This window comes from Bombyx mori, chromosome 19 (genome assembly GCF_030269925.1).
Source record: "Bombyx mori chromosome 19, ASM3026992v2".
In the NCBI taxonomy this organism is placed as follows: domain Eukaryota; kingdom Metazoa; phylum Arthropoda; class Insecta; order Lepidoptera; family Bombycidae; genus Bombyx; species Bombyx mori.
In genome coordinates, this window is record NC_085125.1 from 11644824 (window position 1) to 11668235 (window position 23412).

General features: G+C 37.0%; 2 protein-coding genes and 1 non-coding gene across 7 annotated transcripts in view; 1 reads left to right on the forward strand and 2 right to left on the reverse strand.

Moving 5' to 3' along the window:
- Window positions 1-23412, forward strand: part of LOC101739626 (dnaJ homolog subfamily C member 13) — a 468160-nt gene that overhangs the window by 258523 nt on the left and 186225 nt on the right. The window lies entirely within an intron of this gene.
- LOC101745064 (putative phosphatidate phosphatase) lies at window positions 203-23395 on the reverse strand. Of its 4 annotated transcripts, none has more exons than XR_009975720.1 (7): window positions 11254-12224; window positions 9787-9938; window positions 8138-8326; window positions 6075-6242; window positions 5324-5500; window positions 1388-1566; window positions 203-1144 (listed from the first exon to the last, which is right to left on the reverse strand). XR_009975720.1 is itself a non-coding variant. In XM_062674105.1 (6 exons), the coding sequence occupies exons 2-6, from the start codon at window positions 9859-9861 to the stop codon at window positions 1468-1470; spliced, it is 708 nt and encodes a 235-aa protein (XP_062530089.1). In that variant the 5' UTR covers window positions 9862-9938; window positions 22698-23395; the 3' UTR covers window positions 203-1467. The 4 variants fall into 4 exon arrangements, 2 of the variants coding, with proteins under 2 accessions (XP_062530089.1, XP_004922473.1); XR_009975719.1 differs by having other exon boundaries at window positions 203-1127; window positions 1374-1566; XM_062674105.1 differs by lacking the exon at window positions 11254-12224 and adding an exon at window positions 22698-23395 and having other exon boundaries at window positions 203-1566.
- On the reverse strand, window positions 22180-22278 carry Mir3398 (microRNA mir-3398). The gene has a single exon (NR_107675.1). It is a non-coding gene; the product is annotated as a microRNA mir-3398 (primary transcript).

A 23412-nucleotide genomic window follows, 5' to 3' on the forward strand; every position in this document is an offset into this window, starting at 1 on the left:
GTGCGGGCTCACAAATAAATACTACCAATGTATCTGCATATTTATGTAATTTTCGGATTTCATTAACTTAAGGTTATTTATTGTTCCTTTATCGTTTATAGTCGCACGTGAAAACGTGCCAAGTTCGTATTTCCATGCAAAATTGTATTGAAATATACAAAGGTTGATAATATTTTGGATGTGCTGTGTGCAATAATACATGTTTTTTTGCAGAATACTCGATTTTTAATATAACATTTCACAATATAAAGTTTTCTTACTCTTAAAATTGTTATTGACTAAATTCATTCTTAAAATTAATGAATATAATAATATTATAGATAACATCTTAATCTATGTAACAAGTCGAAACGAAGACTTTGTTTTCTGAGATATTTACATTAAATTTACATACAGCCAGTAAATAAATAGCAGACAAGTAAACAAACGTATCCGGTACTTACTCAGAGCTAAAAAGTAATAAGTCTGAAATGCGATAAGAGAAAGGTAACTATGGAAATTTGTTTTGTTAACTATGAATCGCCTGAATGATGAATTCCAAACATTGCAGAGAGAAAGAAACATTAAATCTAAAATACATTTTTTGGTAACTTTAAATCATTTTTAGTACATTGTAACTAGTTTAATTGTCACTTAATAACTAAGATGATTTTTATTTTATTGTCATTAAAAGAAACAACTGAAATTTGTCTAATGCTTTGTATAATTTACTATATACTTTTATTTTTTGTATTTCACACTGTAACATGTTTATTGAATAGATTACCATTTTAAATTAAACAATTAACTATTTATATTAGTTTTATTGTACTAGTAAGAGAACAAGCCAACATTCCATCTGGTGTCTAGCGGTTCCCGGAGTGCATAAATAACACAATGCTATTGCCGCCTCTATTCAAATGTAATTAGTAACATGAAATCGAAATCTCAATTGTGTAATGGCTGTCCCATCGCTTACCTCTCAAATCCGCAGGTACTTCATCATCATCAGCTTACAGGCGTCCACTGCTGGACATAAGCCTCCCTCAAGGTTCCCCACAAAGACCTCTCCTAGGTAACCCGTATCCAGTGTAATCCCGCGACCTTTAGCTGGTCGTCCTACTACCTAGTGGGATGCCTACATCTCACTACGTGGCAGATAGTACTTTTTTTATTACTTAGTTGGGTGGACGAGCTCACAGCCCTCCTGGTGTTAAGTGGTTACTGGAGCCCATAGACATGTACAACGTAAATGCGCCCACCTTGAGATATAATTTCTGAGATCTCAGTATAGTTACAACGGCTGCCCCACCTTTCAAATCGAAAAGCTTCTGGTTCACGGCAGAAATACGCGGTGGTGGTACCTACCCGTGCGGACTCACAAGAGGTCCTACCACCAGTAAAGTACGTTATGAGTATATTTGGTTATAGTAAAACATTAAATTAATTAACTATTAATGGATACTATTAAAATAACAATAATTCCCGTCACGCACTAATAGGCAGTTCTTGATGATTAAGGTTAACTTCGTGTGCTGGTGATGAATTGTTTTTCTTCGCCTCAATGAGCTCAGTTCCTCTTACAGCCTGCAAGAAAAGCAATCACGCTCTTTATTAAAGTAACAACTATAACACTAAAACATTTAAAACGTGTTGTTTTTGTAGTGATCCTAATTACAGTACTAGGGGGACCAGACTCGGTTCCCAATCAGACATCTAACGGAACTAATTTATGCCGGTCATCATCATTATCATCCTCGTCAGCTCACAGTCGTCCAGTGCTGCACAAAGGTCTCTCCCAATTACCACCTGTAAGTCCGGTTTTCAGCGGTCCTAGTTCATTTCTTGGCGGCCCCCCTTCGAAGGTCATTGACCCACCTAGTCGGGGGGTGCGTCCCACGTAAGGTATTTTTATTATTTTTTTATTCCTTATATGGGTGGACGATCTCACAGCCCATCTGGTGTTAAGTGGTTACTGGAGCCCATAGATATTTACAATGTAAATGCGCCACCCACCTTGAGATATAAGTTCTAAGATCTCAGTATAGTTACAATGGCTGCCCTACCCTTCAAAACGAAACGCATTACTGCTTCACGGCAGAAATAGGCAGGGCGGTGGTACCTACCCACGCGGACTCACAAGAGGTCCTACCACCAGTAAAAGGTTGCCGGTAAAAGAATATTAAAAATGTTTGGCATTAAAGTCTGTTTGTTCGTATCTCGCATGTGTTTTGGGTACCCGTAACACAGGGGAATCTAAGCTTGGGTTTGTTGAATGTGGAACGATTTTTTTTTAAATTTCTGACACAAGATAAACTTTAGCAATAAAAATGGTTTCGGATTTTCTCAAAAATGTTCGGCCAGTGACCGAATTTGTACCATAGATACAAATAGGCATCTTAAGATTCGAGATATATTTTATGTCGTATTTTCGCGTGTCATTTAAATAATTAAAATAATAAGTTTAATGTCGACGAATAACGATTTAATGAATTCGATATCTCATAAATCATCATCAAATATAAAACCTTAGAGTATTGTGGTTACTACCGTCAATTTTTTGTAAAAAATTTTGAGTGAAAAAAGTTCGGTTGATTTCTCTCTACAGAAAAATTCGTTCGCCGGCTATACGAGCGTTTCTTTTAATCTTAAGTCACCGTCACATAGTTCAAAATAACTAAAAATAATAACTGTTACTGTACACTGGCTTAGAATATAAACCTCTATGATAATTCACAGCACAGTATTATTTCTGTTTCAGATTCACAAGCGAACCTCTTCAGCTCTGATATCAAAAACATTGTTATAAATTTTCAATTAAGTATACTTTTGTATATTTTATGGATCTTTAATAAAGATACCAAACAAACAAAAATACGTTTAAAACATTACAAGTAGAAACATTAAATCGCCAATATAAATGGTGACATCAAAATCATTTAGCGATTTTAAAATAGTACTACATACTATCTAAGCAGATAAATTGATCGCATGATTTACACGCACGCAAATGATAAGCAATAGGAACATTTACACGCTTCAGTTTGTAATTAATGATGAGATGAACGAAGCGTGCCGAGAATGTGATAATATGATAATATATAAACATATTTGCTTCGCGGGTCGAACATACATATAATTAAAATTGCTTTTACAGATTTTTATTTACATTATATGTATTATCGACCACGACGAAAGTATTAAAAACGTCGTAAATAATATAATGATAACAAAAAACACGAGATTAAGCCTTAAAAGTAGTTTTAATTAAAATCTATATATTATTATATATATAAATGAATTGCTGTTCGTAAGTCTCGCTAAAACTCGAGAACGGCTGGACCGATTTGGCTAATTTTGGTCTTGAATTATTTGCGGAGGTCCAGAGAAGTTTTAAAAGGTAGATAAATATGAAAATGCTCGGAATTAAATAAAAACAGTAATTTTGTTTTTTCCTTTGATGTGTGTTGTTTTAAGTTTATTTTATACATTTTATTTATCGATTGAGGCACTACGAAGTCTGCCGGGTCAGCTAATCATTAATGCATATCCATTTATGATCTTTTTTGTGCCAATAGAAAAATTTCAAAGTAAATCTTTCGGAGGTCTCCGTGTATTGTGTCGAAGTTGTGGATTATCGAGTTTAATTGATTAATTTTATATTTAAGGACAACCTCTTTGACTATTATCACTATTGAAATCAATTGAAAACGTGTATTTAATTGTAAATTTCATCCAACAGTCATGTAATCTAAATAAATTATAATTTTGCCGAATGTGCAAAAAAATTTAATTTGCGTAATTATGGTGGTAGGACCTCTTGTGAGTCCGCACAGGTAGGTACCACCACCCGCCTATTTCTGCTGTGAAGCAGTAATGCGTTTCGGTTTAATGGGTGGGGCAACTGTTGAACCAATACTGAGACCTTAGAATTCAAATCTCAAGGTGAGTGGTGGCATTTACGTCGTAGATGTCTATGGGCTCCAGTAACCACTTAACACTAAGTGGGCGGTGAGCTCGTCCACCCATCTAAGCTATAAAAAAACGTTACAGACGTTGTTTTATATGTCCAAATACACTAACCAAACGGAGACAAGGAAACCACACCGTCGGTCACGTTACCACCCGTCACCTCGATGGAAATTAAAGATCTGATCTCTCGGCGGGCTGATCATTAACATCAGCCCGCTGAGTTTCTCGCCGAATCTTTTTTTTTATTGCTTACATGGGTGGACGACCTCGCAGCCCACCTGCTGTTAAGTGGTTACTGGTGCCCTAAAACATTTACAACGTAAATGCGCCACCCACCTTGAGATATAAGTTCTAAGGTCTCAAATATAGTTACAACGGCTGCCCCGCCTTTCAAACAGAAACGCATTACTGCTTCACGGCAGAAATAGGCAGTATGGTGGTTGAGCTCACCTACCCGTCCGGGCGTAGCTGGAATAGCCCCTTAGACTAACAGTGAATAGGTAGGGGGAAAAAAGCAGGGTGGTGGTACCTACCTGCGCAGACTCACAAGAGGTCCTACCGAGAGGAAAGGCCTCCGGGTCACCAGTAATCCCTCAGTCATAAAACCAAGGAAACCAGTTACATTGACGCGGTGAAATCGACTCAGTTCAATTTGTGGTGTACATAAAACAATTTTGTTCGGAGTGTTATCCGTACGATAACGATCCCACAGAGACAAAGTATGTGGTAATCACGGAAACAACGACTAAGTGTCGCAGATAACCCGACGCGACTACTCTGAAGTATTTTTTTTCTAATTAACATAAATAGCTGTACAGATTTAAGTGAGGAGCTTGGGCCTAACGCTTTGCTGTCATGATGTCATTGGTCGAAGCGAGAATAATTGATAACGTCACGTAATAATTTTTAATCTAATCGGTCAATTGGGAGCGTTAATTTTTAAATTTTACGGAGTACATGAAAACGAGGCTTACATAAAAAAATATTTAAATGAATAGAAAGAAGAAAGCTCATGAGGGACCTTTACAGAATATAATAAGAATACTACGTGTGTTCGGTTTTATTTTTATACAAAAACATTTAAATTTAAATTTAATTTATTTACCTTTTTTTTTATATATAGTAAAGGTGATATTAAACCAAAACAAAAATATTAATAGTGTACTGCAATGGATCATTAATACGTAACAATTTATTTAAAGTTTATACGTCATTTATAAGTTGGTAAAAATAAAGAAAGGTATACTGAATAAATAAATAAATTACAATATTTTCCCATATTACTAAGCTTTGTTCGACAATCGGGGTTGATAACAAATCAAAAGGTCAACAACATGAATGATAATGGAGAGAAGATACAGGTTTAGCTTACCATAAATAGAGCGATGAACATTCCCAGAGCATATCCACATAGAACATCGCTCCAGTGATGCTTAAAGTCTGTTATTCTTGATAAGGCGACGTACCAACTCATCAGTAAAAATGCCAACTGAATAGTGTGGCGAAAGATCCTGTGGTTCTTCCACACTGAGCGCCTTTCTAAGTATATCTGGAATTTAAAGGTTTTTCATTAAGTTTATGCGGACGTCCAAGGTCTCTTCACTAGTTAGTCTGTCGTCGGAGATACGGGTTCTACTCTAGTTATTGGTCACATATCCGTTACACTAGTATTCTATCCTGCATTACTTTTTCCTTCTTAACCTAAATGTAAATTGATTATTTTTATTTATGTGTAAAAAAACAAAATTATTATTATAAATTACATTCTGTATTTGTATGTACCTATATGTTTTTTTTTAGCCTAAGCTTTTGGTCTAGAGATACCATATCAGCGTAACCTTAACTAGTAGGTGAGCTCACGGGGCCTAAACCTGACGACGTTGCTAACACAAACCCTAACAAGAACCGTGCTTCGCGGAAACTACCACCGGATCGGAAACACGACCCACTGAGAAGATACGCCGAGAAACTCAGCGGGTTGATGCTTAGGTTAGGTTACACGTCGATCTCTTTGCCGAGTTCGACGAGTAAGGTTACCGGGGTCCCTACTCCTAGTGTTAGAGCTAAAGGTGTCTAATGCAAGGATTATTGGATTTGATGGATCCGTAAGGACGTAAACTCACAGCTATAAAAATCGCAGTGTAGGCGATACTCGAAGAATGTCCGCTGGGGAATGATTTTCTTAAATTATCAGTCAAGAGTGGAGTTTCGGCTGTGCATGTGTACTCATTCGGAGCGATGTACCGACCGAAGTCAGTTGGCAAACTGCAGTCCACTGAAGGCTTGCATAACTGGAATCAAGTTATCAGGTTAGTATTTGTAATTTTTTATTTTCGAAGGCAATCTGAGCGATTAGTATCGATTAAAAGTATTTAGTCTTTAAATGATACTTATGTTTCTTTCATCGGATCACATAACATTGACCCACTGCGTGAACTCTTTTTTATTATTTTTTTATTGCTTAGATGGGTGGACGAGTCACAGCCTACCATTTGTTAAGTGGTTACTGGAGCCCATAGACATCCACAACGTAAATGCGCCACCCACCTTGAGATATAAGTTCTAAGGTCTCAAGTATAGTTACTTTCGAACTATAGTCAAACCTGGGTAAGTGAGAACTGGAAAAGTAAGAAAACTATAAGTGAGAGTAATAGCCAGGACCCGTCATTTTGAGCTCCCAAAACCTCTATTAGCGAGAAACAGAAACCTCTGTAAGAGAGTCGTTTTTCCCTCATGGACCTCCGTAAGTGAGACTGCTACCTATCTATACCTCTATAAGCGACAGCCGAGCTTTATTTATTTATTTATATTATTTAGGAGGAACAAATGACAAATTTAACATCTGCTATTTTATGACTCATTCTTAACTTTCGTGGAACTTCCTATCATTGTTTTTGTTATGTTTTCTCGTCAATATTGAACCTATTCTATTTCGTGGAACTAAATAACGTTGTTATTTTATCGCATTCTTTTCGAATGGACACGTGTGCCTGTGTACTGTCCTGTTTGTCGGACTTACTCAGTTTATCGTTAATCAATTGCGAAGGAAAGTTCTGTTCTGCATCATGTAAAAACGGAAATTAAAGTACTGTCATTAAAGTCATAAACTTAAAATAGTGAATGCATTTGAATCCGAAAAATCGCGAAACGAAATTCAGAGGGAGCATTAGCGAGAAACTCGGGTTAGTGAGAAACCTCTATAAGCGAGAATGAGATTGTGCTCCCTTGAACTCTCGCTTATCCAGGTTTGACTGTATATGTTTATATTATTGCATAGGCGGGTGGTTGAGTTTTTTTTGTTGCCCTTTGAGGCAGACAAGCATACGGCCTACTTGATGGTGAGTGGTTACCGTCACCCATGGACGTCATCAATGCCAGGGACAGAGCCAAGCTGCTGCCTATCGTAAAAGATTGAAGAGATGAAAGAGCTGGAGATTGAGCATAACTGGTTTGCGGGCGGTCGAAATAAATTTGGCCGTTGTTATCTTCCCATGTAGACTCTCAAGACGCTGTACCGCCAGTATCAGGGTATAAAGACTACAGATTCAACACAGTTTCAGATATTTTGATTTTTAGAATGAATTCTTTAACTTAATTAACATGACATTTAATAACAGGTCGTACGTCCCTATCAGTTTTACGGTAAGCACATTTATTTCCAACGATAGTCAAACTTTATTTTGCAGGAAAAATATATTTGTTATTCTGTTAAAATAAGTGTATCTTAAAACATAAATATGTTATCTATACATTAATTCTGTAAGCAAAAACTTTGTACCCCTTTTTAGAAAAATTGCGCGGACGGAGGAGTATGAAATTTCCCACCCTTATAGAGAATATAGAGAAAGAGTGCAGAATGTTAATATTTTCTTAAGTTATGCATAAAAATACATTAAATCAATAAAAATAAAACATTACACATACTACCATGTATTTGTCACACACCCGGATGCATACTATTTGCTTATTGTCAAACTTTTATTATTGTTTAAAGTCTGTGGTCAAATTGAGAATAGATTGAATACTGTTTGTCTTTATTAATATTTGTCTAAAGTGTAGTCTTGGCAAAATCTGTGCTTATAGAATCACTTTTACCATTAGTAGTACTTTAACAAGTGACAGAATTACAATTGGAAATTAACAATTACTGAGCGACTAGAAACAAATGATTGCTCTGTTTACTTACATCAAAGAAATGTGGTCTAAGTCTTCCAATGACTTTCTTTCCCATGTTCGTAAATATTTCATTGAAGCAAAACCCGACCGAGAACGACATAAGAATGCCAAAGGAACTTCTCACCCACCACGGGACGGGTATGGAGAAACATCTTGCGCTGCGTTCCTTGCGCAGAAGAGTCCACTCGAAGATTAAAATCTGGTGGAATAATTAGTTTCTGTGAAAAAAAACTAGCGCTGGATAGCCGGATATATCTAGTTAAGTGATCCCAAGTCGCAATAATGACTACTATCCGGTATGAGGTGTGTTCGAAGTCACGATCGTTTCGCTTCACAGCCGATGCCAAATCTGGTTCCACGGGCATTTGACATATCGTCGCTGTCAAACCAAAATCTGCTATGTGCAAAAACTCTATTTTGAATTAACGAGTAAAAACATTTTCGTATAAAATTTTATATGAAGGTGAATTTAAAGCTATATAGATAAATATCAAAGCTATAGAGACATACCATTTTTTTTAAAAGGTAGATAGGGCTGTGAACTATACGAAAAGGTCAAAAAGTGAAAATCTCAAAAAGTGCACATGTAGCAGATTTTAGTTTGACAACGACGATATGTCTTACTGGTGGTAGGACCTCTTGGGTAGGCACGGGTAGGTACCACCACCCCGCCGATTTCTGCCGTGAAGCAGTAATGCGTTTCGGTTTGAAGGGTGGGGCAGCCGTTGTAACTATACTGAGACCTTAGAGCTTATATCTCAAGGTGGATGGCGCATTTGCGTTGTAAATGTCTATGGGCTCCAGTAACCACTTAACACCAGGTGGGCTGTGAGCTCGTCCACCCATCTAAGCAATAAAAAAAATGTCTCTCAGTAAATTTTTACAGGCAGGAGCAAATCGGACCGCGAGTGCTCCCAATGATCCTACCATGCCATGTCCGAGGGTTATAAATTTCAAAGTAAAGCAGAATCAACGCCGCTTCCAAATCATGATCCTTCTATCAGAAAATATTTTTTTTTCATTTTACACTTACCTTTTCATTTATTAGGTTTTATTTATATTTACAAGGTTAAGCAGAATATAGCATCGTTCGATCAGTTAAAGCGAATAAGCTGGTTGTTTTGACGCAGAGTTCAACTAATTACACGCCATGTCGAGACGCGTTGATGTCACACCGGTCGTTATTTCGAGGGGAATTTGAGTTAAAACAAAATGCTGAGCGATTACAATTGCGACGTTAACTATTGTGATTTCGATCTCATGTCTACAAGGTGACCGGTTGAATTCGCGTGTTCTCATGAGATACGCCATTACTTAGTTTTATAGACTAACTAGCTGACCCGGCAGACTTCGTAGTGCTTCAATCGACAAATAAAAGACCTAAAATGTTATATAAAATAAACTTAAAAATAAACAAAAAGAATAAATCCGACGGGGGGGGACATCAAAGGACAAACAAAATTGTTTGTTTTTGTATAATTCGAAATCATTTTCATATTTTTTCACCTTTAAAACCTTCTCTGGACTTCCACGAATAATTCAAGACCAAAATTAGCCAAATCGGTCCAGCCGTTCTCGACCTTTAGCGAGACTAAGGAACAGCAATTCATTTATATATAAATATAGATTGTAAGAAAAAATAACTTCTAAAACACTTACTAATATACTAGGCGGGATTATTCCAATTATTCTCAGCACTAATTCCGTAACTGTGTCGTCTCTGTATGGGAGCATTAAGCTCTCGTCGCCACAGAAGAAACCCCGATGCGTTTGAACCCATAGCTTCTCTAATGAGAGATTACACACCAATACTGAAAATTCAAAACGATTTCAAAATCGGAGCACTCAAAAATCCTGTCCAATTTTTGAGGAGAACGAATTTTGTTCACGAGAGCTAATTGCAAAATTTTAGCGATCGAGAATTTTGATTTTGTCTTGAAAAAAATATATAAATAAATAATATAATATAAATATTTACTAACAATCACGCCACGTTAGCTGGTATATCAGTATATCAGTTAATCAATCCAAAAACGTCTTAGTTACGCGTCCTGTGAATACGCAATGTTAAAAATCGACGAGCTTATAGCCCACCTGGTGTTAAGTGGTTACTGGAGCCCATAGACAACTACAACGTAAATAGGCCATCCACCCACAAGAGGTCCTACCACAAGTAACTACGCTAATTATAATTTTGCAGCTATGATTTTTACTACACGATATTATTCCTTCACCGTGGAAGTCAATCGTGTACATTTGTTAAGTACGTATTTCATTAGAAAAAGGTTAGTTTAGTTATTTGTTTTTACATGACGTTTAGCGATCAATGTTTACACTAGGCGATTAGTCTACTCTATCGGCAAAACAAGTTGTGTTTTACGCCAAAGGTGCGTCCTAAGTTAATGTACACATAATTTTTTTCCACGCGATTATTTGCGAACTTTATTATTATACATTTATACTATACTAGCGACCCGCCCTCGCTTCGCTTCGGAAACTGTAATTTATTATTAATTTCTCCATTATTTAACGGATGTTATTTACATATAAACCTTCCTCTTTAATCACTCTATCTATTAAAAAAAACCGCATCAAAATCCGTTGCGTAGTTTCAAAGGTTTAAGCATACATAGTGACAGACAGATATAGGGACAGAGAAAGCGACTTTGTTTTATACTATGTAGTGATTTTTTCATTGAATCATTTAATTTCAGTATAATTTAAACTTCATTAAATAACAGCACAAAACAGTACCAATAAATAAAAACAAGGATATTTATGCCCTAAAACAAAAGGCCTGTCAAAAACATTACGAATCCTTACTATTTGATTCATTCTTTAAATTATTCACATTGTATTGTCTAACGAGTTTCGGGCGTGTATATTAAAAAAAAAAAAAACTGGAACTATTTAACTGAAGTCAATGTTTACGATTAAAACATTGTAAGTACATAATATTAAGAATATTGTTTTTCGAAATTTAATAAAACCAATTCAATTTAGAAATGAAAAACATTCGAATAAATTGAGACAAAAATACAAAAGGAACTCATAAAAATTAATGACGTCACAGTTTATGTAACATTCAAAAATGCTTTTAAAAAAAATTCTTAAAACAAAACTCACGTCCGACCAATAGGAATATGTCGCCAACGAAACTCCTTAGCATGTGAACTGACGTATCGTCTCTAGACATGTTCGCGCGGCAAGAAAACTTCGCAGACTAGTGGGCGTGACATCTTCCAACTACTTAAGTACCTCTCTATCACGTAGCTAGCGTTGATAACTACTCGAGGAGATCGCTTCAATTAAGATCTTATTTAATTTGCCCGACTGCCGGACAAGGAGGTAATTTTTGTTGAGTGTATGTTTCGTTAACATGTTCCCCTCAATGCTATGTTATCTAATTTAAGCCTGAATGCATTACAGCGAAAGGTCATCGGTACATATAATTTATATGATATATTTCAGCGTAATTTTATCTGTTTCTGTCACACGCTGAATGTATGATACGACGGAAATATAAAAAAAATCGAAAAATGAATTGCTGGTCGTTAGTCTCCCTGCTCTTTTTCTGCCGTGAAGCAGTAGCAGTTCTAGTTTGAAGAGTGGGACAATCGTTGTATTATAGAACAGAGACTTACAACTCATGTCCACAGGTGGGATGCGGCATTTTAGTTATTGAAAATGGGCCAAGAGCTGGTTCATTCATTGAACCAATTAAAAAAATGCGCGAACACTGGTAGTAATTATAATCGCACACGCTAAAATGAGACACATCGTCGATCCTGAAAGACAAATATCTTGTCCTCTTATTACATAGCATCGTCCACGAATTTTCTAATGTTAAATTGTTATCAGAGCCCATAGACGTCACAACATGAGCCGCCACTCACCTTGAGATATAAGGTCTAAGTCTCAATTGCTTATGGGCTGTTTCACTCTTCAGACTGCATTATTGCCACAAAGGTGATAACGTCTAACCACGCAAATTCAAGGACGCCCTATCACCACCCAAGTTTTCGGCCATAGAAGACTCCGATTCGTGTGCTTAGTGCCAGTTTTTTAACGTTCTCGAGTGTGTGAAAGTTAGCTCAAATTTGTATGAAGTTGGAACGTTTGCCCACATTTGCCGCTAGGGGCGCTGTTCCAACTCCATACAAATTTGAGTTGACATTTACGCTGTCGAGAACGTTAAAAAACTCGCACAACTACATAGGATACGGGTTGCGAGACTCGCGGTTCAACATCAAATCAGATTACAAAAAGATTAACGAATATATTTAAAAAAATATTAAATGGCTATAATATTATTATTAATTATTAAGCAATTAATTAAGGTACATTTAAAAAATTAATACTTGTTTGTTTATCTGTTTTCGCGCATCTTTCTATAAGATTGGATTTAAGCTCTCTATTACGATGTGAGATAGGGTTGACACGCGAGTAATTTCGACAATTCGGTGTGGCCTAAATTCTAAGCGATCATCACAGTGAATCGTGGCTGAGATTAGTTATAGTAATATTAACTACACAAAACGTCAGCATCAGAAAAAGAAATCGTTCTTTTAAACATTTTTTCATATCTCGAGAGGTTACTAAGCTATCGAATAATTTTATAAACTAACTAGCTGTCCCGGCAAACATTGTTTTGCCATATATAAGATTTCTAGGGAATTTCTAGTGTAGAAAAAAAAAACTAACTTATTGTAAGTGTGTAAGGATGTGGTAAATGAGTGAAAGAGGCATGCAGCGCTTTGAACGTTGAGGGAATATATAATAAAAATTACAAAACCTCATTCAACCACATAATACCCCATTATAACAAAAAAAAAGTCCAAATAAAAAAAATATGTTGGGGGTGGACAACCCTAATCACTTAGGGGTATGAAAAATAGATAGTAGCCGATTCTCAGGCTTATTGAATATGCAAAAAAAATTCATGAGAATCGGTCAAGCGGTTTCGGAGGAGTATGGGAACGAACATTGTGACACGAGAATTTTATATATTAGATTAGGTTTAGTGATGCTTGCGTCTACTTATTAGTTAATGCTATCGTGAACGGCGAATGGAAATCTTGCACCGGCTTTGACCTCGCTAATATCTCGTGACCCCGTTCATAATGCCATTGACATATCAACAAAACGTTTTAATTGTATGCCGTCATTGCATTTTAAAAAGTATTGATTACGAGAGTCAATTAAGTTCGCGTGGACTCTGATCTCGTCTATCCATTATAAGAAATAAGGGTAGAGGTATCTTATAAGAGGAGTTCTTAGGAAAAAAGTTAAAATAATGATTACTACAAAAATATAAAATGGTAAATCGAATCATGAAACGTGAATAAATGCGAATAGAGTTGGTATTGCTGATAAATTTCTGGAATATTAGTGATAATAACATGTCAAAATTTTATTATTTGCTATAAATATATTTAATAAATAAAATTACATAATACATACTCTCAATATTGATGGAAAGTTGAATTAATATAAAAACATTTCAGTTCCTTAGCTGATCGGGAAATGTCTCAACAATCACCGGAGTAGAGTTCATCCGTACTACCTGAAGCCACTGCGGTCATCCACAGTGCGTTTCCAGAGATCTTTTTTGCCACGTACCATCCGGCTATGGAATGAGCTCCCCTCCACGGTGTTTCCCGAGCGTTATGACATGTCCTTCTTCAAACGAGGCTTATGGAGAGTATTAAGCGGTAGGCAGCGGCTTGGCTCTGCCCCTGGCATTGCTGAAGTCCATGGGCAACGGTAACCACTCACCATCAGGTGGGCCGTATGCTCGTCTGCCTACAAGGGCAATAAAAAAAAAAAAAAAAACATACTTTCAATATTGATGGAAAGTTGAATTAATATAAAAACATTTCAGTTTCTTAGCTGATCGGGAAATGTCTCAACAATCTCTGCGAAAATGTGTCGGTTTTCAGTGTCGTTTTCCTTTGTTACACTTTTTCTTTGCAGCTCTTAAGCTCACAAATAAAACGTGCGGTTAGGAACACCGCTCCAAAAACCCTGACAAACTAATCTTAACGGGTGACAGTGAACAAATAGGTAAGAATACGGGCACTCAAAAATTATGCTTAATGCATATATTTTTTATTGCTTAGACAGGTGGACGATCTCACAGCCCACCTGGTGTTAAGTGGTTACTGGAGCCCATAGACATCTACAACGTAAATGTGCCACTCACCTCGAGATATAAGTTCTAAGGTCTCAGTATAGTTACAACGTTACAACGGCTTCCCCACCCTTCAAGTCGAAACGCATTGCTGATTCACGGCGGAAATAGGCAGGGTGGTGGTACCTACCCATGCAGACTCACAACAGGTCCTACAAACAGTAATTACGCAAATTATAATTTTGCGGGTTTGATTTTTGTTATACGATGTTATTCCTTCACCGTGGAAGTCAATCGTGAATATTTGTTAAGCACGTATTTCATTAGAAAAAATGGTACCCGCCTGCGGGATTCGATCACCGTTGCATCGCAACATATGAACGCACCAGACGTCTTATCTTTTAGGCCACGATGACATTAATTTATTCACGAACCGAACACAATACAAAGTGATGAAGTATTTGTTATTAACTATTTAGTGATCGTACTGGTTATCAGTGCACATGCAGGTCAAATAACAAAAAGTTATTTACTTCAAGTATGCCTTCACTGTTGTTTTTCAATAATCATGGCTTTTCATGAATTAATTTTGAAAGTATTGAAAGGAATGTAGGGTAAAATACCCAGTAGATGACACCTTTAGGAATTATTAGTATGTTTATTGACATAGTTTGGTGTGGAACCATATTAGAGGGAACTTCTGGTTAGTAGTATTTGCGCAAGTTATTCCCCTTCCAGATTATGACAAGAATTGTAGCAATAAAACTAATGTGCATTTTATGTAATTTTTTTATAAGATAAAGGTATATGCTAGTAGTTGACACTTTTTATTTTCAGTAGTTGACATTGTTTTTTTTTTAAATTGTTATTTAAGGATTACTGGTGGCCCGGAGGCCTTTCCAGTTTCACCAGGACAGGAGGGCGAGCAAAGGCTCAGCCAGGAGGGGCGGGATTTGCTAACAACTGCCCGAGCGCCTGCGAAGGAGACCTAACAACTCAAGCGACCCGCTGAGAAGATCCGGCGAGAAACTCAGCGGGCGGATGCATGGGTTAGTTCGCTCGTCGAACTCTTCGTCGTAATGGACGAGTTCGACCGATGTTTTTTTTTTTTCAAAGTATGTGACTTATATTTAGTTAAGCTTAAGGCATTGACAAATTTTATTACTTTATGTGCTCTACAATTAGAGTTGAGTTTATTGCAATAGCTTTACACGTATAAAATAAATACGAGCTCTACATAAACCTTTACTTTCGTACCATCGAGCGACAACAAAAACGAAAATTGTCTTATAACTTTTATTGTCGATAATCCCATTCTCACGGATCGTTTGGAACCTCTGGGTCCGCGGAGGGACTTCGGTTCCCTTTGTATTTTGTACCGCATGTTCCATGGGGAGTGCTCTGAGGAATTGTTCGAGATGATACAAACGTCTCGTTTTTACCATCGCACCGCCCGCCACCGGAGTAGAGTTCATCCATACTACCTGGAGCCACTGCGGTCATCCACAGTGCGTTTCCAGAGATCTTTTTTGCCACGTACCATCCGGCTATGGAATGAGCTCCCCTCCACGGTGTTTCCCGAGCGCTATGATATGTCCTTATTCAAACGAGGCCTTTGGAGAGTATTAAGCGGTAGGCAGCGGCTTGGCTCTGCCCCTGGCATTGCTGAAGTCCATGGGCGACGGTAACCGCTCACCATCAGGTGGGCCATATGCTCGTATGCCTACAAAGGCAATAAAAAAAAAAAAAACTTGAGCGAAATTAGCAGTACGAAATAAAACAGATAACAAACACATCGCCTTAATACAATGTTTAGAAAATGCAGAACTGCTTTAGTTAAACGACGTAATTTGCCCGTATCGTCCTGCAAAAACGTGACTTACAGTAACATTTTTGTTTAAAACTACATTCGATCTTGCGTTTAGCTTCATTCTTTTCTCATATTTATCATCACTATAAATTCTTTCCGCCGTGTTATTTGCAGTCATTTGAATAAATCGAGAGACCGTACTGGCTTATTATTAATTCAAATTCAAATTCAAAATCATTTATTTCAACTTAGATGTCAGTATGACACACTTGTTGAATGTGAAAATATAAATAACAATGTTAACTCTACCACCAGTTCCAAAAAAAACCGCAGTCCTGAGAAGAACCGGTGAAACAAACTCAGCGGGCTTTTTTTTTGTTTTTTCTCAAATATTTACTGTTTTTTTTTATAAATAAAAATATTTACAATAAAGGAAAAAACAAGTCAAAAAATACAATTAAAAATAATAATAATAATAATGAAAAATGAAAAGGCCAGGAGCGAACGCCTCATTCCCACGTAGTGCCATCTAGTAAATAATCCTTAACTTCATAATATGCCTTGTTGCACAAACGTTCCTTGACAGTTTTCTTAAATCTATGAACAGGTAGTAATTGAACGTTTAGTGGGATCTTGTTGAAAAGTTGTACACCCAGCCCCCTAAAAGAGTTGCTTATTTTCTTAATTCGAGCCGCCGGCAACGCAAGCCTATGTTTGTTCCTATATAGTGTTCACATTGTGCAAATCGCAGACTCTGGGGAATTCTTCAATGTTTTTACGCACGTACAATAAATTTTCAAAAATGTATTGGGACGCTAAAGTTAGAATTTTGATTTCTTTAAACTTGTCCCTCAAGGTTATATTATAAATAGCGGGTGCATATTATAAATAGCACGAAATATTATAATTATGCTTACTATCCGTGAACATAGAAGTTTTTTACAATACAATAAGTATAATAGTGTTTTGTGCATTTGTTTACTAGAAACACAGAAAAACATAACTGAAGATCCTTTGGTGTAAAAATTATCTTGTGTCATCAATCACAGAAGAAAATATGAGAATGTTTGGACATGCACTTTTTTTTCCTACCTATGCTAATAGCCTTGAGAGGCTATTTCAGCTTCACCCTAATATGTAGGTGAGCTGACGGGGCTCAAACCTGACGACGTTGCTAACACGAACCCTAGCAAGAGCCGTGCTTCGCAGAATCTACCACCGGATCGGAAACGCGACCCACTGAGAAGATCCGGCGAGAAACTCAGTGGGCTTTGTCTGTGGGTTAATTTACTCGTCGAGCCTTTCGGCAAGAACGATGATCGGTGCTTGAGGTACCTAAAACCACCGTTAGTGGATCGGGTGGATCCAAGATGACGTGTTTTGGGCGACGTCGACTGCTTTCCATTCGGTCCGTAGGATCGGGAATGAGGGCAGGCACGTTTACTTTCAATAAGCCATTTCTTTCATAAAATACATTTGAATGTGACAATTCAATTGTGGCAGCTTAGTTTACATCTTGTAAGTCGTGACAGATAAACATAGGTCGAGAAATAAAGTCGAACACAAACATTAATTTCATATTTGTTTTTTTTTATCATAAAAACCTTGACAGGGTGTTAATAATATTTTTACAATAATACATTTACCTTTCACTCCGATAAAAGTATATCAACCTTACCTTTTTGTGAATTAAATCGCAAACAAATCTCATTATTATACTTTTACATACGACTACGTTTTTTTTTTTTATTGCTTACATGGGTGGACGAGCTCACAGCCCACCTGGTGTTAAGTAGTTACTGGAGCCCATGGACATCTACAACGTAAATGCGCCACCCACCTTGAGATATAAGTTCTAAGATCTCAGTATAGTTACAACGGCTGCCCCACCCTTCAAACCGAAATGCATTACTGCTTCACGGCAGAAATAGGCAGGGCGGTGGTACCTACCCGCGCGGACTCACAAGAGGTCCTACCACCAGTGAACTAAGTGTCGACTAAGTGTCGTCATTAATAGTATTTTGATCGCATTATCTCACACAGACTCTTATTATTGTAAATTCGAAACCAAAGCAAGCCCCGATAAGGATATATTTTTGTGATGGACTGTGAAACTTTGCGTTATGAGTTTAATTACCAACTCATAAAACATGTGAATATAGGTCAAGAGGTAGCAGTGGATGTTTATATTTTCGTTTTGTGACGAAATTTCAAGGTATGTGATGTGGTGATGTGTACAGTGGGTTTAGTGTGAGTTTTTTTAATGTTCTGGATAGCGTAACATTTAACTGAAAGTATTCAGTTGAAACGTTTGCATAAGTTTGCCGCTAGGGGCGCTGTTCCAACTCCATACATATTTGAGTTAACTTTTACGCTATCGAGAACGTTAAAAAACTCGCACTATGTACACTGGTCTCAAAAAATGCCTCCACCAGGCTATAATAGTATTTCAAGCGGTACATATGTATACCTAGTCTTGCCATAAATACTGAGAAAAAGGAAAAAAATATCTATTGCAAATAACATTTATTACTTTTACAGTATGTTACTTTAATACATAAATATAAAACAATTTAAAATATAAAAAGCTTATTCGAAGTGGTCCCCAGTGGCTGCAATACAGTCCTTTAAACGTTGAGGCCAGCTATCAATAGAAGCACGCACTCTTTCCATGGGAAAATTTTTCACTGCCAATCGTACGGATTGTTTTAGGGACTCCAAATTATCATGGCGCTTAGAGCAAGCCGTACTCTCTAAAACTGACCATAAAGCATAATCCAGCGGATTAATCGGGACTAGACGACGGCCAGTCTTCAGCTCTGATGAAGTCCAAAACGTTCGTTTCCAACCAAGACTGCGTAGACCGAGCTTTATGACCTGGCGCCGAGTCTTGCTGGAAGGAACATTCTTGATTATTGAACATGGTGTTGTTAAGGGGCTTCACTACCTTCTCAAGAATGGTATCTTGATACACTTGTGCCGATGTTTTGATACCTTTTTCACAAAAGTATGGCCCAGTCACTCCTTCATAGCTAATATCCCACCAAACCATCACTGAAGTCGGATAGTGCCCACGTTGCACTCTGTCGACTAATTGGGGAGCTTTGAGCATAAATACGGTCATTTTGTTTGTTAAAATGTTGCTCAATTGTAAAAATTTTCTTTGCGTACTTACAGCTTCAGTAGTTGTTTCGATTTTACCACCCTATTCTCTTTTAAATTATCAGTTAAGAAATGATCAGTACGTCTCTTATAGGCTGCAAGTCCTAAGTCATCTTTTAAAATACGCGACATGGTTCTACTCCCGAGATAAAATCTTTTGCTGACGGACAGGATTTCTTCGAATTCTTTCCCTTACTGCTTTGACCACCTTTTTCGTACGAACACTACGTGGACGGCCAGATCTTTTTCTGTCACAAACAGAGGAGGTCTCATTGCACCTATTAATAGCCCGGTACACAAACATTTTACTAATACCAAGCGTATGGAGAGTTTTAAAAATTGCATTTGGCTCCATACCTACTTTGTGTAATGCAATCACAGCGATTCGGTTCTCTTTATCACCCCACTCCATTTTAATATCACAAAATATTGTACAATGTATTGGCGCCAAAATGAGAAAACTCTATGAGCAATCATATAAAAATGACAGATTCCAAATTCAAATGTAATATTTTGTTTATTTTTAATTGTAACAGTATTTATGGCCAGACTAAGTATATACATAGGCAAGGCTCGAACGGCATAGCTTAAGAACAAAATTATTTTATTACGTTATCAGATATCTCGATGGCGTGTCTCACGCAATTGCTAAATTTAAACGAACAGATATATTATTAATACAGTGTAAGCTATTTTTGGCTTATTTTGTTATTGATAACAAATGTTGGCTGACTAATTTAATGCGTCAATTATATACAAAGTTAAGTGTACAGCTAAGTTAGTTATGTAGTAAACGCGCAAATCCAAAAAAAAACTATCTGTACTAAAAACAAAACATTTGTAAATAATAGATTGTTTGAGTATATTTATCATTTATGTAGGTTAAAACAATATTGTTTCTGTAATATTCTATAGAGTTATGTCACAAACTCCACCACGTTTGCCGCTAGAGGCGTTGTTCCAACTCCATACAAATTTGAGTTAACTTTTACGCGATCGAGAAGTTAAATACTCGTAGTAAGCAAACCGGTGAATTTCGACGAGTCGACGTGTCGCTAACAATTAAATGGCACTCGTCATTATTCTGACATATGCATGTGAGTGATCGTTTGGAGGCTTCGGATTTATGGAGTGTGAGGAATTATTTGAATGCGTCGATCAATTACTACCTGTTCATAGATTTAAGAAAACTGTAAAGGAACGTTTGTCCAACAAGGCATATTATAAATTTAAGGATTATTTACTAGATGGCACTACGTGGGAATGAGGCGTTCGCTCCTGGCCTTTTCATTTTTCATTATTATTGTTATTTTTTTAATTGTATTTTTTGACTTGTTTTTTCGTTTATTTTAATATTTTTAATTATTTAAAGAAAAAAAAAAGAATGAAAATATTTGTGAAAAAAACAAAAAAAAGCCCGCTTAGTTTGTTTCGCCGGTTCTTCTCAGGACTGTGGGTTTTTTTGGAACCGGTGGTAGAGTTAACATTGTTATTTATATTTTGACATTCAACAAGTGTGTTATACTGACATCTAAGTTGAAATAAATTATTTTTGAGTTTTGAATTTTGAATTTTTGCATTCGTCATGTCGTTTTTACGATTTTCCAGCCCGCTAGCGGAGCTGAGTTCATCCATAATATTTCGAACCATTGCATTCATCCACAGCGCACCACTTCAAGGAGAGCACATCTTAATAGACGCAGATCCGTCCCCATGGAAGCCCTCTTCTTCGATATCGCGAAGGCGTTCGACAAAGTCAGTTTTTTTCCCTACCTAAGCTGATAGCCTTGAGAGGCTATTTCAGCGTAACCTTAACTCGTAGGTGAGCTCACGGGGCTCAAACCTGATGACGTTGCTAACACGAACCCTAGCAAGAACCGTGCTTCGCAGAATCTACCACCGAATCGGAACCGCGACCCACTGAGAAGATCCGGCGAGAAACTTAGTGGGCCGTGTCTGTGGGTTAATTTACTCGTCGAAGCAAGCGCAAGCGCAAGCGACGGGTTCGACGAGAACGATGACTGGTGCTTGAGGTACCTAAAAGCACCGTTAATGGATCGAGAGGATCCGAAATGACGTGTTTTGGGCGACGTCGACTGCTTTCCATTCTGTCCGCAAGAAAAAACCAGGCACAACAGCTTAATCTATAAGCATAGGAGTGTCAGACAATCTCGTGCTCTTCATATGAGACTTCTTGTCGAGCTGTTCGTTTCGGTATCAAGTCGAGGGAGTTTGCAAAGCCTTTAGACTACCAGCAAATAGGTAGAGGAATAAAACCATCCGGCTTTAGAATGATCTACCCTCAACGGTGTTTCCTCGGTGCTATGAGAAATCTTTCTTATGGTTTAAAGAGAAGTTTCGGCAATAGGCTTGTAGGCCTTGAAAGTGGTCCCCAAGTTTTCGTTTTGATTTTGATATTCAAACGATTTTGCGACACGAGTCAAGGATTGCCTAATCGCATACTGCCAACCCATCGGGGCATTTAAAACGTAGCGACCGGTGATTTCTGTCCAAAGAAAACAACTAATTACCCTTACGAGTAATACATAATCATCAGAACCTACATATACATAGGTTTCAGAAAACTATTAAAGAGCATCTGTTCAATAAAGCTTACTATAAAGTCAATGATTATCTAGAAAATTACACAAAGTGAGTTGCTCGCTCCGGGTATTTCAATATTTCAATAACTGTTACGTTATAATAATCATTGTAAAAATGAATATTAAAAAAAAATCTAATAGGTATTTTAAAAAAAAAAAAACTATGCCGCTGAGTTTCTTGCCAGTTCTTGCCGTCAGGACGGAGGCTAGTTTTTGTGAATTGGCGGTAGTTCTTTTTGACGTTCAACAAGTGTGTACTTTCATTTATGGTGAATAAAAAAAAATTGATTTGACTTGATTTGATCCAGTTATTTCTGAGTGTCCGATCACGTAAGTATAATATGAAAATGAATCAATCATGTTTACATATAGTCTGATCTGCAGTTCATTGGTGTTTTAAAGCGTCACGAATGACGACAACCAAGCCACTGTCAACATAAACTTTAAAAAAAATAATTAAGTTTTTACGATGCAGATTACATCATGTCAATAACACTGGCTTTAATCTACGAGGCTGTGTTTATCGCAACAATTTGTCAATTTCAAGATAATGTTTGTTTTTTGTGTTACTTAGAACGAGCTCACTGTCCATCTGGTGTTAAGCGGTTATTGGAGCACAAATGTTCATGATTGACTTCCACGGTGAAGGAATAACATCGTGTAATAAATATTAAACCCGCAAATTACCGCAATTAATTAGCAAATTAATTAAGCCTTAGCCTTTCACCTTTCACCCCTCGATACAATAAACCGGCCCACGTGCGCACCATTTCCCACCAGTCCCAATAACTTTAAAATGATGTCTTATAATGAATTTCATTAAGTCCGTAAAAAAGTACAATACTTGTACTTTTTTCCTTACCTATTTGCTGGTAGCCTAAGAGGCTACGACCGGACGAGTAGGTGAAGTCACGGGTTCAACCAGAGAGAATTTGATAATACTAGCCCCAACAAGAGCAGTACTTCGCAGAATCTACCACCGGATCGGTATCGCGATCGACTGAGAAGATCCGGCGAGAATATATTTTTTTCTATGAAAAAAACTCTCATTTTTGTTCATTCTTCAACTAAAAAATAATTCTTTACCGTATCAACAAATCGTATCCCACTAATTTATTATAAATTGAACATGCTATTTATAAATAAATAAAAAAATACAGTATCGAAATTAAACTAAGCTATAAAATAGCCGTAGTGTTGAAATTACAAAAAACTTCCACAGAAGTAAATGACTTGTGAACTTTGTTCTGATCAGTTAGTAAGATCAAAGTTAAACTTAGATTACATTAAAGTCGTTTGTTACAGAAATCCACCGACTGCTTATCACTGAATTAAATATTTAATTCCTCCACCGACTATCTATATATTAATACGTGAAGCAAAAACTTTGTATCCCTTTTTACGAAAATTGCGCGGACGGAGGAGCATGAAATTTTCCACACTTATAGAGAGTATAGAGAAGAAGTGCACAATGCTAATATTTTTTTTAAATAATGCATAAGAGATACATTAAATCAATAGAGAAAACATTACACACACTACATATCATGTATTTGACGCACACACGCATGCATACT